General features: G+C 48.8%; 1 protein-coding gene across 4 annotated transcripts in view; it reads left to right on the top strand.

Moving 5' to 3' along the window:
- Nucleotides 1-14,921, top strand: part of nhsl3 (NHS like 3) — an 85,525-nt gene extending 70,604 nt beyond the window's left edge. For 3 of the 4 annotated variants that reach the window (XM_062962580.1, XM_008122535.3, XM_062962582.1), the window contains exons 2-7: nucleotides 1,224-1,382; nucleotides 2,785-2,840; nucleotides 6,394-6,514; nucleotides 6,608-6,721; nucleotides 7,627-10,830; nucleotides 12,046-14,921. In XM_062962580.1, the coding sequence (XP_062818650.1) occupies nucleotides 1,224-1,382; nucleotides 2,785-2,840; nucleotides 6,394-6,514; nucleotides 6,608-6,721; nucleotides 7,627-10,830; nucleotides 12,046-12,068 (3,677 nt within the window). In that variant the 3' untranslated portion in view covers nucleotides 12,069-14,921. Of the gene's footprint in view, nucleotides 1-1,223; nucleotides 1,383-2,784; nucleotides 2,841-6,393; nucleotides 6,515-6,607; nucleotides 6,722-7,626; nucleotides 10,831-12,011 lie in introns of all 4 variants that reach the window. The other variant, XM_062962581.1, reaches the window with a different exon arrangement.
- The last annotated feature ends 692 nt before the right edge of the window (nucleotides 14,922-15,613 follow it).

Raw genomic sequence — 15,613 nt, 5'->3', positions numbered from 1 at the left:
TAGTCGAGCCCCCGATGGCGTGGTGGGTTAAAGCCTTGTGACTTAAAAAGAACTCAGGAAACCCCATAAAACAAACAGACTGGGAATTAGTAGAAAACTACTTCAGAAGAATGAAGAAATAATTGACTATTAATAATGGGAGAAACATTAGGGTCAGAAGGACAATGGGTAATCTTAGAGGAAAGAAACAAGTGGACCCTAAACACTAAGGATTAAAGGAAGTCACCGTATTTTTATTTATTTATATATTTATTTATATATTTTACTTTTTCTTATTTTTATATATATATGTATATACTTTTCACTATATACACACACACACACACACACACGCACACACATATATATACAGTAGAGTCTCACTTATCCAAGCTAAACAGGCCGGCCGAAGCTTGGATAAGCGAATATCTTGGATAATAAGGAGGAATTAAGGAAAAGCCTATTAAACATCAAATGAGGTTATGATTTTACAAATTAAGCACAAAAACATCATGTTATACAACAAATTTGACAGAAAAAGTAGTTCAATACGCAGTAATGTTATGTTGTAATTACTGTATTTACGAATTTAGCTCCAAAATATCATGATATATTGAAAACATTGACTGCAAAAATGGCTTGGATAATCCAGAAGCTTGGATAAGCGAAGCTTGGATAAGTGAGACTCTACTGTATATATATACACATCTTTTTCCTCTTTTTATAATTTTGCTCTTCTATATTCTTCTCTCTCTATTTCCCCACCTTTTCTATCACGACATTGTTCCCACACTTTCACTGTACTCTATTGCTAATACTTTAATAAAAATGATAATAACCAAAAAAAAGCCTTGTGACTTAAAGGTTGGGTTGCTGACCTGAAGGCTGCCAGGTTCGAATCCAACCCGAGGAGAGTGCGGATGAGCTCCCTCTATCAGCTCCAGCTCCATGCGGGGACATGAGAGAAGCCTCCCACAAGGATAGTAAAAAACATCAAAAACATCTGGGTATCCCCTGGGCAACGTCCTTGCAGACGGCCAATTCTCTCACTCCAGAAGCGACTTGCAGTTTCTCAAGTTGCTCCTGACACGAAAAAAATAATAATCATGAGCTAGTGCTTCCAAACGGAGCTGTGTTTTAATGCAAACCAGAAATCTTGCTTCCAAGCATTTCACTGTTGATAGTACTTGTGGAGATAAAAGGAACGGAAAGGGATTGACCCCACGTGTCCCTTGTGTTTGCAGGGGCTGCGGCCAAGGCGGAGAATGAGCGGCGGCTGAGCGTCCAGTACAAGGCCGGAGAGGAGCAGCCGGACAACGTCTTCTTCCCCAGCTCACGGACGGCACACCTGGAGCAGCTACATTTCCAGGCCCAGGCCGGACTGAGATCCCTGCAGGACCAAGGTACCGGTCAAAGTGATAGTGATGGGCTTGGCACAGGGTCCTTTCTGTAGTCTCTGATAGTATTGAGATGGAGGAGCATCCCTGTCTGAAAGGCAAGAGGCCAGAAGTGTGGTGTATTTGGGATTTGGGAGGGATGTGCGTTACGAAATCTCTTGGAGATGGGACTCACCTCCAGACACAGTAGCCATTCCTGTTTCATAATATTTGTCTGTCCCCAACTTATAAACATCCGACTTAACAAGTAACTCCTAGTTAAGAATGGGGCTGAGACAACAAGAAATGAGAGGAATCTAGAAATGAGAAATGAGAGGGCCCGGGCTGTGGCACAGGCTGGTGAGCAGCCAGCCAGCTGCAACAAATTACTCTGACCAAGAGGTCATGAGTTCGAGGCCAGCTTGGAGCCTGTTTGTCTTGTCTTTGTTCTATGTTAAAGGTATTGAATGTTTGCCTTATATGTGTAATGTGATCCGCCCTGAGTCCCCTTTGGGGTGAGAAGGGCGGAATATAAATACTGTAAATAAATAAATAAATAAATAAATAAATATTCCTCGGAAGGGAAATTCACTCCTGGAGGAGTCATTTTCATGGGGAAAAGAGGTCTCCACTGAAGCTTTGTCCCCAATCTTTGTTTCCACAACAAGACAAATGTTCAAAATACCAATTCTCACAGGGACAGAACGTGCTTCTTCAAAGCCTGGCTGCTTCCTACCTGGGGACAGTAAATAAAGAACAACTCTCAGAAAACAGAGGAATCCCAGATGAGAAACAACCAGAGCCAGCTAATACCCCCAAATCAGGAAGCAGTCAGGCTTTGAAGCTGCAAGGCTATTCAGTGCTAATCAAGCTGGCCAATTGCAACATCCACATTTACCTCAAGCAGACAAGAGTTTTTTCTCCCATCCTGAACATTCTACAGATATATAAACCCCACTTGCCTAGCTTCCAACAGAGCTCAAAATCTCTGAGGATGCCTGCCATAGATGTGGGCGAAAGTTCAGGAGAGAATGCTTCTGGAACATGGCCATGCAACTCGAAAAGTTCACAGCAACTCAATAGCACCTTTTATAGTCTCCGTATTAAGTTATCTGGGTGGTGCATAGAAAGGCCACTCACCTCTGTTTACCCTTCCGCCACATCAGCCACGGAAACTCATTTGTGATCCTTTGCGGCTGCGCAGGAGGGACGGCATGGGGCCAGAGTCCAACCAGTGACCCTTTCCTCCTGGCCGTCCTGAGTGACCATTTCGGCCAGGGCAGTGGACGCAGTCAGTCCCAAGACAGAAGCCAGTGGGGGTTGGTTTGGAGAGTTCTCTTCACTGTTTCGGAAACGCTGGACCCCCTTTTAGGACCCCCCGGGGCTCCCCGACCCAGGTTACGATGTCTCTTTTGCTGTTGCCTTTTAGAGAAGCACAAGCAGACCAAGAGGGCCTGGGACCACAGCGACGCCAGCAGCATCCAGGTAAGACCTTCCCTTTGCGGGCGTTTGTCATGCATTGCCACTGCAATGTCACCATATCTTTCCCCTACTTTTTTCACTAACTCTTTGCTGTCTCGCTTTCCTGTCCTGTCTCAAAGCCCTCCTGACAGATGGCCACCCAGCTTCTTCTTCTTTTTTTGGGGTGTGTGTGTGTGTGGGTAAACAGTTTATTAATGATATGTTACATAACAAAACAGCAAATTATAGTAGATAAAGTCAAATAACAGTCCTTTTGTAATGTACATGCATATCTACATTAGTCAATCAACCGGTTAATTCTAACATTAAGTACAGTAGAGTCTCACTTATCCAAGCCTCGCTTATCCAAGACTCTGGATAATCCAAGCCATTTTTGTAGTCAATGTTTTCAATACATCGTGATATTTTGGTGCTAAATTCATAAATACAGTAATTACAACATAACATTACTGCGTATTGAACTAATTTTTCTGTCAAATTTTTTTGTATAACATGAAGTTTTGGTGCTTAATTTGTAAAATCATAACCTAATTTGATGTTTAACAGGCTTTTCCTTAATCCCTTCTTATTATCCAAGATATTCGCTTATCCAAGGTTCTGCCGGCCCGTTTAGCTTGGATAAGTGAGACTCCACTGTACATATTATTATCAGTAATTCAAAACATATAGAATTGCTCTTTCTACATGTTATCCACTATTTTCAATCAAGATTTCTACTCATTTTTAAAAGAAATTAAATATAAGAGTTCACCCTAACATTCAAACAAAGACATACAAACGTATTACACACAACAGACTCTGCACGCACCTAAAACCCCTATCCCACACAAAATAAAACCTCTTCCCCACCCGTGCACCCTTCACCATGACTTCCAACCCTGAAGCACTATGAAGCCAATTTATCTATCCTTGTTAATAGTAACCCTAAATTCCTACTCACCCAGCTTCTTCTTAAAACCTCCAGAGACTCCCATGCACTCTATATTTCACTAGATTCGAAAGGGATCCCCAAGCGCCATCCAGTCCAGCCCCATTCTTCCTTGCAGGAAGACACAATCAAAGCCCTCCTGGCAGATGGCCATCTCACCTCTGCTTTAAACCCTTCAATATGATCCCATGCACTAGATTTGGAAGGGACTGCCAAGGGCCATCCAGTCCAGCCCCATTCTTTTTTTGCAGGAAGACACAATCAAAGCCCTCCCGACAGATGGCCACCTGGCCTCTGCTTTTAAAAAACGTCCAGAAAGGAGGTTGCGAATGTCCGTGAAGGCCAGTGGTTCTCAACTTGTGTTTTCCAGCCATTAGGATTTCTGGGAGTTGAAGGCCAAAACATCAGGTTGAGAAGCACTGGTGTAGGTGCAAGAGACAGGCAGCACGGATTGGATCCATTGGGGGAAATCCTTTTTGTCTGCAGAAATAGTTCTGCATATGGAGAGCCATCTCATACTTCTGCGCATGGGCGTGTACGCGTTTGCTCTTGTCCTTATTTACCTTGGCTGGAGCCAGCTGCACTTTGTCCCTTTACTTCCCTGCGGCCTCCCTTCCCTTCATCGTGGATCAGAAATGCCTATTGCCCTCAACACTCCTGGCATCCCATTTGGGTGCATATTTGCTCCAAGCCAGGGATGCCTCTGGGCTCATTTCTGTTGATGGGAAACCTGTCGGAGCAGTGGCTTCCTTCCCTGTCTATGGGGTTGTGAGTCCATTCAAGCCCCTTTGAGCCTTTTCTGGCAACACGTTCTGCATTTTGAGTGGCTCCTTTCCATTTCGGAGTCAAACCTGGATGTTTTGGAGATCAGGCAGTGGACGATGCTGTGAAACCAGTTTTCCTGACAGTCCTCTAAATACATTGGACAACAAACTATATCGGTAGTCTCCAGCCTGCCCAATAAATGAATGGTCCTTGTGGTTGGGAATGATGGAGGTTGCAGCTCCCTGGAGGATCGCCAAACGTCTGAGTTCGTTAGGTTCAATCCTCTCTGTCGTGCTCCAAACTTAAATTGCTAGGTGTTCTCATTAATTGGCAAATCGCAAGGTTCTGAAGATTGAAAGAGATTGGTTTGTTGTTTTGTCTTGATTGTTGTTAGCTGTTGTCAGGTTGACTTTGGGTGCACCTACACTGTGGAAATAATGCAGTTTGGTTCCACTTTCTCTGCCTGGAATGTGGTTTTCTATTTTTACTTCTCGCTTGTATCCTATCTAGAGAGTCATCCTGATAAAGCAGGGATGGGCCAACTTGGGCCTTCTCTCCAGGTGTTTTGGACTCCAACTCCCACCATTCCTAACAGCTTCAGGCCCCTTCCTTTCCCCTCTCAGCCATTTAAGCGGCTGAGGGTGAAAAGGAAAGGGCCTGAGGCTGTGAGGAATTGTGGGAGTTGGAGTCCAAAACACCTGGAGGGCCCAAGTTTGCCCATGCCTGTGATAGAGCCTCAGTTTAGCCATCTTAGTTCCATATACAAGACTGGTGCTGCAAATAATATTGGAAATTATCTTGGCTCATACCTCCACCTAGTGGACAGGTGGAGTGTTGCAGCCTTTGTAGTTTTGCTTGTTTTCGTTCTTTTAAAAATGTTTTTTATCAAGTTGCATGCTTGATTTAAGACGTTGGCATGCTGGCTAATATCCGAACAGAGGATGGGCTGGAGATGTCAATGCCGTGGTCCTTTCATTACAGGCTGCTACTTCCCAGCTGATATTAGGTGGTGCAATACTAGCAAAACAGTATAATTTCTCCAGTGGTGTGGGGCATAGACATCCTGTGATAATGCGGCATGTCTCATTAAGAGCCACATCCACTGTTTTAACATGGTGAGATATATTCCATACTGGGTATGCTTAGCAGCAGAGTAGCAAAGTTCAAGGGCAGGTGTCTTCACTGTATCTGGTTGTGATCCCCAGGTTGTGCCAGTCAGCTTTTGTATGATGTTATTTCTAGCGCCCACTTTTTGCTTGATAGTTAAGCAGTGATTCTTGTAATTCGGAGCACGGTCCAGAGTGACTCCCGGGTATTTTAGTGTGCTGCAATGCTCCAGTGGGATTCCTTCCCAGGTCATCCTCAGAGCTCAAGATGCTTGTCTATTCTTAGGATGAAAAGCACGTTTGCGTTTTTGATAAAGAATCAGCTGATCTTCCCTGTAATAGGCAGTAAGAGCACCTAAAGCTTCAGAGAGCTTCTATTCAACCATTTCAAAGCTCCCTGCTTGAGCGGTGATGATACAATTGTCAGCATAAACTCTCGGTCCCTTCTGGCAGTGACTGATCATCTGTGTAAATGTTAAACATTGATGGAGCAAGCACACACTCCTGGTTAACTGACTTGTTTTCTATTTGGCGTAAAGAAAACTTTTGTTTTCAAGCCATTTTCGACTTGTAGCATTTCCTTATTTAATTCCCTATTTTCTTTTCTTTTCTTGTTATTCCTACATCCTTGTAGTCATAATTTTCCCTTGATGCCATAGAAGACCAATGCTTTCTTTTTATATTCTGCTTTTAAATAGTCGATAAAAGGCTGCCATTCTGGGTCCTCATCATATTCTTCTCTCTCTCTTCCCCGCAGTCTTCCCCGTCATCCATAGAAGGCGATGATGTCTCGATCCGGAGCCAGACGCCATCATGCACCACGGAAACCACCTCCGAAGATGCCCTCTCGGTTCGCTCCGAGATGATCCAGCGCAAAGGTATTGGCTTTGAAGCTCTGGGACCTCATTACATTTATCTTCTTTGCATGAGACTCAAGTCAATATGGTAATTCTGTCTCTGCCTGCATCCAGGTTCTACTTTCCGGCCGCATGATTCATTTCCAAAATCCGGGAAGGGAGAGAAGAGGAGGAGAGAGCGGAGAACCACAGTCCTGGGGCTGCCGCATCATGTGCAGAAGGAGCTTGGTGAGTCTCTCTTAGGATAAGGGTGAGGGGCATCCCTGAGAGGCATCTGAATAAACCAGTCGAATAAAAACATTCCCACGAAGCACAAAATGGGAACAGTGGACCTGGAAAATGTTCCAGAATGTCACTGGGGTGAAGAATCCACTCTAGAGTTTTAGTCCAGAGCGCAAAGGAGGGACCCATTGTGCCAAAACCTGTCCTCGCAATAGGCTAATGTCGGGACTAAAACCCAGAGTGGTCTCACTGCCCCATCTGACATGGGAATCAGCCTCTCCTGAATGCAGCCAGGGAAACAGATGGAAATTCAACGTTATCGATCTATACGTCTGTGTGCATTCAATTCTGGCTGGGGAGATTGCTTTTCTGGCAAACGATTGACTTTCTAGAGGGGTCTGGGAAAGAGATTTGTGGACATTGGAGTCAGACGGAGGTTTGGGAGCCAGGAAACATTTTAAGAGGCAGCCTCGTCTTGGGCCAGACATCTGGAGGCAAACACTCTTAATTGAAGAGATACGGTGCTTTTGCTTGTCTCCTTTTTGCAAAATGCATGGTCCACCCAGGAAAATCCTGTTGTCTAGATGATGTTGGACTATATCCCATCCTAGCCCTGGCCAATATCGTCTTTAGTGAGGAACACAGGGAGGAGTGCAGTCCAAAAAGTATCTGGGGGGTGCATTTAGCCCATCCCTGGTTTAGCCGTAATTGTGTGAATCAGTGGAATCGGGTCATTGGAAGGGACCCCATGGGCTTTCCAGTCCAAGCCAAATCCCCGAAACATCCCTCTGACTTGAGTGCACTTCTGGGACTAGTGGGTTCTGGATTCAAATCCTCCCACCCACTTCCTGCTTTCTAATACGTTGCGTTCAGGTGGATTGCCTTACCTCTCTGTTGTGTCTCTCTCCCAGGCTTGAGCAATGGCTACGATCCAAAGAAACGCCCGGGCAGCATCGCAGTCAGATCCACCCCCAGTCCGCAGCCCCTGGCGAACGGTGGCCAGGTGGCCGGCAACACCATAATCATCCCCACCATTGATGGTAAGCTCCAGCCGGCCGCTGTCCCCAAAGGCGGTGCCCGCGTCTCCCTCCAAGCCCTCGAGGTAAAGACAGCAGCGATGGCACCAACAGCGGCACTATCTGCGGCGGAGTCTGCCCTCCAGCGCCACATTGACCGTGTCTATTATGACGACTCTCTTCTGGGCCGCAAGACAGAGGCCAAGCTCTCTCCACTGGTGATGAGGCCCAAGTCTCTGGCCGTTCCCTGGATGACTACCCAGCCGGGCTCCCCGGAGCTCCTGGGCCCGGTCATGTCCATCTCCCCGCAGGGCACCTACCTGTCCAAGATAATCCCCAATGCCGTCATGCCACCCATGGTGGACGTCATTGCGCTCTCCCGCAACAGGGTTCGCACCCTCAGCCGCTGCAGCCTCTCCACGGCCAGCCCAGCCCCTTCGGTGCGCTCTGTGGGCCTCTTCCCCCCGGTGCCCCGCAGCCGGGAGCACTCCTCCTCCAGCGACAACTGGAGCCATTCCCAGTCCACTGAGACCATCGTCTCCAACACTTCCACCATCTCCTCCCACGGCGGGAGGAAGGACAACAGCGATTCAGGGCCTAACAGGCAGCATGAACCGGACCAGCTCAGCACCTACAGCTCTGTCAGCGGCACTGGCTCCAGGGTTGGTGCTGTCCCTGCTTCTCCTAGCCTTTTGGGAGTGACACGGCTTCCGGGCGGAAGTGGTGGCGGCAGCAGTGGGCGAGCTTCCCCAGCGTACAGCACCGGCAGCGTGGCGGACAGTTCAGACAGTGTGAGCCTGCGGAGTGACCGCTCCTCGACCCGCAGCGTCTCCCTCCGGAAGATGAAGAGAGCCCCTGCTCCCCCTCGCAGAACCTACTCTTTGCATCAAAAGGCTCAGCAGCTAGAAGCCGAGGGGGCACCCAGAGCCATGGGGCTGCCCCCTAAGCCAGACCGCCGGCCGGCTCATAACAACAGCAGCGAGGTGTGGGTTGTGGGGCAGCAAGTGAGCCTCAGTCTGACGGGCGAGGATGAGGTCTTCTCCCCATCTTGCCCGAGCGAGAGCAGCAGCTTGGCCTGTTCTCCAGACATCTCCCACCGAAGCCCCATCACTGTGGACAAACTCCGCGAGGCGGAGGAGCTGAGAGCAGCGGAAAACCAGGGGCTCCCTTCCAAGAACAGCTCCCCTGACCGCTTTGGCCGCACGATGTCTCCCTCCAGTGGCTACTCCAGCCAGAGTGGGACGCCCACCCTCCACACCAAGAGTCCCCTGGGCCAGGCCTCCTCGCCGGGGAAGAAGCGGCCGCAACCAAAGAAGCCGGAACGGGTTTGCTCCCTCCAGTCCCCGACAGCTGGCCTCTCTGTCTCCTCCTCACTGACCTCCTTGTCCTCTTCCACCTCGGATCCAGCGACAGTCCCGCTGTCGGCCGTCGTCACCGATGGCACCATGTTGAACAAAGCAGAGCGTTTTGTCATTCCTCCTCACCCCAAGGTCCCGGCTCCCACCTGCCTTCCGCCCATCAAGGCCCAACTGGCTGAGCCAAAAACCGACAATGTGGCAATCACCAACAAGCAGAAATCTCCTCCTCCATCGCCTCCTCCGGCCTATCACCCGCCGCCACCCCCTGCGAAGAAAGCCGATGCAAGTTTGGAAGCCCCCGCTGCTCTTGCTATTGCTGTCCCCAGTTCTTTGGAGGTTGTTGCAGAGGCTCCTCCGGACTCCCTGTGGCCCCCTCCACCGCCTCCCGTTCCGGAGGAACAGGATCTCTCAATGGCCGACTTCCCTCCCCCGGATGAGGAGTATTTTTCGCTGCTATCGCCAGAGTCACAGCCAGAGTCAACGGCCAAGGAAATGCCTTTCATTGATGCTACTGATGGGCCTCCCCTTGGGGTCCCGCCAACCAACCAAAGAGCCGTGTCTGCAGGGGAGGCCAAAGAGCCCACCTCTCTGCCTTCCTCCTCCACCATGGCGTCCTCAAAGAGCCAACAGCAAGGAGTCCCAGGTGACTCGGCACTGCCAGCTCCCACGCCGGAGCCCCCTCCACCTCCCAAGCTCCCAGCAGCGATGGCGGAATTGCCCACTGCCCAGAAAAATCACAAGCCTCCGGCCACAGTGTCATCGTCATCTGTGCCCTCACCCACCACCTTCCAAGCTCCGTCAAACCTCAAGAAGCTGGTCAACGGTCTCCACCCTGATCTTAAGAAGGAGCCGGCTGCTCGGAGCAAGAGCAGTTCTGTGCCAAAGGAAGATGCTAATCTGCCCATCGTCACGCCCTCCCTGCTACAGATGGTGCGCTTGCGCTCGGTCAATATGGATGCCCACGGTTCAGCAGCTGTCCCAACAACGGGCAAACCGTTAGCAGAGCAGAATGGCCCAAGCGTGAGGCTCAATGGCAAGACGGGACTGCAGCAGCCCACCGCCCCTCAGAAACCTATCCGGAAGTCCCTCTCCTTGAGGGGTCACCCATCTGCGTCTAAAGAAGCGACCTCCTCGAACCCTTTGCACAATGCGGTGCGCTTGAAGGCCTCCACCTTGTCTTCCAGGGATGTGCCAGGACTCGGAGCGGCGGCGGACAGGAAGGCTGGGAATCGGATGACATTGCCTGCATTCCCCACTTCGTCTCTCTCTACAACCGGTGAGGCGAAAGACAGCCCGGCATCCCCGCTGCACAAATCCCCGGCATCTACGGCCAGCTTCATCTTTGCAAGGAGCCCCAAGAAACTGGTGATCGAGAGCCCATCTTCTCCGGAAGCCCAGGCCAACTTGCAGAAGAATCTGGTAGCCGAATTGATGACCGTCTCTGGCCAGCGGGCTGTGGCAGCCCCGGGGCTTCACCACCAGGCCTCCGGGAAGGCTCCAGGCGAGAAGGCCCAGAAGGTGCCCCCTCCCATTGCCAAGAAGCCTTTGCTGGGGCCAGGCCACTTGCAGCCCCCCAGGAGCCCAAGGTCAACGGGAGCAGAGGAGCTGAGCTCCCCAGTGGTGGCGTTTGGGGAGAGGACTAAGGACAGCGGGTCTGGTAGCCAGGCGGTCGTGGCAGGGACTAAAGGAGACGGCCCCTCCGCAGTGCCAGGAGCCCCGCTGCAGAGCCCCCCAGCACAAGGTATGGAGGTGGGATGTGGGGGGCGGGACTGGGTCGTCCCATTTGGACTTCATCCGGCAGTCTGTAGCCTCCAAAGATGGTGGCTGTATCAAAGTTTGCATCTTCTGCCACTTCTGTTAAGCATTTCTGAGGGACAGAACACCTTGTTTGAAAGTTGGTAAGCACTTCTTGGAGGTTTCCAAACAAGTACACTCCCTCCATGTCTTGTTTTGACAGGAGAAGTGCTTGAATGACATTCTTATATTGCCAAATGTTGGTGCTTAGAATAATAATAATGTAAAACTACACAGGGCCTATGGTGGCACAGTGTATTAAAGCACTGAACTGCTGAACTTGCGGACCAAAAGGTCCCAGGTTCAAAACCAGGGAGCAGAATGAGCGCCCGCTGTTAGCCCCAGCTCCTGCCAACCTAGCAGTTCGAAAACATGCAAATGTGAGTAGATCAATAGGTACCGCTCCGGCGGGAAGGTAACGGCGCTCCATGCAGTCATGCCAGCCACATGACCTTGGAGGTGTCTATGGACAACGCCGTCTCTTTGGCTTAGAAATGGAGATGAGTACCAATCCCCAGAGTCAGTCACGACTGGACTTAACATCAGAGGAAATCTTTGCCTTTACTAAAACTACATAGAAATACAAAGGATTTCCTTGAAAAGATAGTGCCACAACTAAAATGACCCAGCTCTTTATAAAAAGCCAGCACATCTAGGCAGCAAAAGAACCCAGAGCAGTGGATCTAAAGCCCCAGTTTTGTTGTTACTTTGGCCCCATTTGCATTGCCATATAAGGCAGTTTGAAACTGTGTTAAATGGTCATTGTAGATGCATAACATCTGATTACTCTGGCAAAACTACTTGGGTGAGAAAGTAATAAAAGGTGGATTGCAAAAAAAAAAAAACCCTAGCAGTTAGACATGCAAATAAAATAAACTAATATGGTTTCTGGAAGGAGAAAGCACATTGTGAAATAAGACAAGCAGTTAACCTTAAGAGCACAAATCTATGGAAAGAGCATAAAAAAGTATCCACATCCAAACTTTGCATGCATCTCTCCAACAAAGTTCTAACAGCCTTGGTGAATTTGACTGTGAACCCAATTTTACAGTTGAGAAACTGAGGTCAAAGATAGATCATAGGGCTCTTTAGTCGGGCAGAAACTGAACCCAGCGCTTTGCATTTCAGATCCTCTCCGCTGACCTTCCTCTTCTTCTTGCAGACCCAGGGCAGGAGATGGCGTGAAAGAGGACCCATAGGTACGAGTGCCCTCCTTGCAGAGGAGCGTAAGACAAACACACAAAATCTCAGGGACCTGAGCAGGCCAGGACTTGGGGACAAGGAAGGAAAGAAAACAGAAACAGCCTTAGCCTCTGATGGCCTTGATATTTATGCAAAAATCGTGTTGGTTTTGCTTTTCTCACACCGGAAGACCAAGTAGCACAACGCCTTCCTCCTTGAGGCTGCCTCCAGCTCTTCCTTTCCTGAGCAGCCTTCTCTTCGCTGGATTTGCTAGTGTTTTCTTTTTCCCACCGGAGGCTGTTTGGTGCAGGAAGAAAAGGCTTTCCGAAGTTAAAACGAAGAGGATAGCAACAGCCGACCTCTCGGCAGAAGGGACACGGCAAAGTTGAATCAGCTTGGTGTGTTTTGCAAAGGCTGAGCCCTTGGCTTCTTCCTTTTCTTTCTTCTTCTTTGTGGATTGCATTGTTGGCTGCGAGGACGAGAGACTCGCCCGGCGCTGAAACAAAACAGAAGCACTTTCTCCAAAAACCAAGGCAGGAGGAAACGAGACTGTTTCTTCCCAAATCTGGCCAAGGCCTCAATTCTCTCTCTGCTGACAGACATCCTGTGGACCTTTTGCACTTGAATGGAAGAGTGATACTGGAGAACAAGGCTGTATTAGATATATATGCGCATATGTGTATATATCACATGGGCTCCTTTGGGCAAACTGGATGATTCGGGGAGCAAAATTTGGCTCTTTCTTTCTTTTTCTTACTTTGCAGACCCGGTGAGATTCTGCCAGAGCACAAACTGGGACCTAGCAGGGGTGGAAAACGGGATCAGGGTGGCAAAAGCATATGGGATTGTTCCTCGTCTATTATTTTTCTTAATTTCCTGCCCCTTTCATTTCCTCTGTGCCTGGAATTGTCTCTTTGAAAGGCTTCCTTTGTTCTCAGGAGAGCAAGAGGGAACCTTTAGAAGGCGCCTTCCGAAAGGGAGCCGTGTCTGGCAATGCAAGGTATGACAGGGTCTAACACGTAAGTCAGCAGGTGCCTTAGAAAATGCGATTGTCTCAGCCTGGCAAAGGGGCAGTTAGAGCACCCCAGAACCTACAATGCCCCCAAATCTGGCTTTTCACTGCCACAGTAAAGCTATAGCACACCTCTGCCCTTTGCTCCAAGAGGCCCTAGGCGTTTTGAGATCCTTGCCCTGATTTGGGAGAAGGGCTGCAAGACCGGGTGCGTTCAGTGCAATTCTTTTAATGCGGATTTCACAAAGAGGGCTTTGGCCTTTTAAAGATCCCAAATAACAGGTGTCGTCGTGGTTGCTGACGCCTGAAGTTGCATTTTATTTGGGGATTTCACGGTAGAGTTGAAACCGGATGGTGGTTTGGAAGGAGTGTGCCGGCGCTGCTTTGCGGTCCATTTTGGGAGAGGCGGAAATGATACAAAGCATATATATATATATAAAGGTATAGAGTGTATATATACTATATGGAAGCATACAAAGTTTATAGTATATACACAACAATTTTATCTCCCATGTTGATCTTTATGGCATGATCTCTTGATGGAAGTAGTGAGTTGCTGGTGCCATTAGGACCATTGGAGGCGAAAGAGTATTAATGTTGGCAAAACCATTTCCAACAAGGGTCTCCTGTGCTGGGCCAGGTGAATTCTTGGGGTCCAGGTGAATTCTGTTTGTACTGAAATCATTGTTAAAAATTACAAAGCCTGGAAGGAACAGGCCAAAGCAAGACAAACCAAACCAAGGCTGGGTTCAGTTAACCAATGAGAGTTGACTTTCAGCAGCTTCTGCTTTAAAGAAAGGTCAACAGAGCATTATAATGTGATGGTATAGATGAGAACTTGGGAGACCCATCAGCCACATTGTGTTCCTCTGTGGGGCTGAGCATTATAGCTTTCTCTCTGGGGCCGCACGTCTGCCGTTGCAGACTGTCTGGGAGTGGAATGGTATTAAATCTCAGCACCAAGGGCCCTCGAAAGGGCATCCTTTGGCTCAGTGACATCTTTGCAGAGCAGTTTGATGGGCATCAGGAAGTCAGGAAATAGATCCAATCCTTGGTGTCTCTAAAATTAGTCTGATAAAGAATCCTGGCGAAATGGTGGCCTTGTTTGGCAGAAGCCAGGGCCCTTTTGACCAAAAAGCTTCACTTTATACTGCCCCAGCTCTTGCTGCCAACTTCTTCCCTTTTGTCAGCGATGCTCTGATCTTATCCTGAGTCAATGGCTCCCAAAGAGTAGCCTCCTCACTCCTCCTCTCTGCGTTGCTCTCCTTGAACCAAGTGTGCCTCATGCTACAGTTCCCACAGGTGAGTCACCTGGCACCCAGGTAAATGCCCAGTTCTGCCTGCCACTCAATGAAGACCAGGCTTTTGGTTCCCCGTAAGGGGCTCACAGCACAAGGAAAGGCCCCTCCCGGCCCCCCAATCCCAAGCCAGGCTGCTCTAAGGACCCCGCAGCACTTTTGAAAGGCAGGAGGAGAGGAAAGGTGGGCAGACCAGGAAAAGGAGGGGACGGGTGCCGCGCCGAGGCCGGGCCTTTCGGAAAGGGGACCAAACACCTCCCGCTTTTGATTCTCCCTTTCCCTCTTTAAGCCTTGGCTTTCCTTTCTCTAGGAACACTAGATGACCGATTTATATACTTCGAAAAAGCAAATCCTGGGGTCATTTGATTTGATTTCCATGATTGTAAAAAAAGAAAAAAACCCAAGAGATAATGAAAACAGAAACCAAGAAAATCTACCTTTAAGAAAGGGAGGAGTGGAAATGAGGGTGAACTCCTTTTTTACAAAAAAGAGGAAAAGGTGTCTTTGTAAAGATGAATGATTAAAGCTTGCTTGCTGATTCTTTTACTTTGGTAGTGAATTGAATATCTTTGAAAGGGAAAAGGAGGTGAAGCCGAGCCACAGGAGAAATGAGTGCGTGTACGTATGTGCGTATGGAAGAGAGTGTGCACTCACACATAAGGCACCCTTTTGGGGTACATCACCCCATGTAGTCAAAGGGCAACATGGAAGCAGCCAAGTTATCCACAGTAAGCCCACATGAAATTGAACTATTCCTTGGCCTTCTTTCCAAAAGCTACCAAATCAATTTGAGCAAATTTTGCGGGAAATTGGGGGGGGGACCCCACGCTAGGATACAAAATGCAATTTTCCAAGCCCTTGAATACATTTCGATACTTTTGATCTGTACATCATAATTACACTCCTAGCCAACAATGTGCTGCCACCTATAACTCATGCTTCAATTTGGGGGGGATTTGGTACCTTTCGGAAACGGCATTCCACATTTATGACTCTCACCTTCCATTCAACACAGAAGTCTGTTCTTGGGGAAAAGCCACTTTCTACCTCATCTTTGGGGTTTGGTTTAGTGTAATCGTTGGGGTGTTTAAGAGGACACCATTTGCATCTCTGCTTATCCACAGAAGTCTCAAAGTGACCTTTCACAAGTCTTAGCCTCTATACCAGGGGTCCCCAAACTAAGGCCCGGGGGCCGGATGCGGCCCTCCAAGGTCATTTACCCGGCTCCCGCCCTCAGT

This window comes from Anolis carolinensis, unplaced genomic scaffold, assembly GCF_035594765.1.
Source record: "Anolis carolinensis isolate JA03-04 unplaced genomic scaffold, rAnoCar3.1.pri scaffold_10, whole genome shotgun sequence".
Classification (NCBI taxonomy): domain Eukaryota; kingdom Metazoa; phylum Chordata; class Lepidosauria; order Squamata; family Dactyloidae; genus Anolis; species Anolis carolinensis.
Note: the sequence above shows the minus strand (reverse complement) of the source record. Positions and strands in the feature narration are given on the sequence as shown.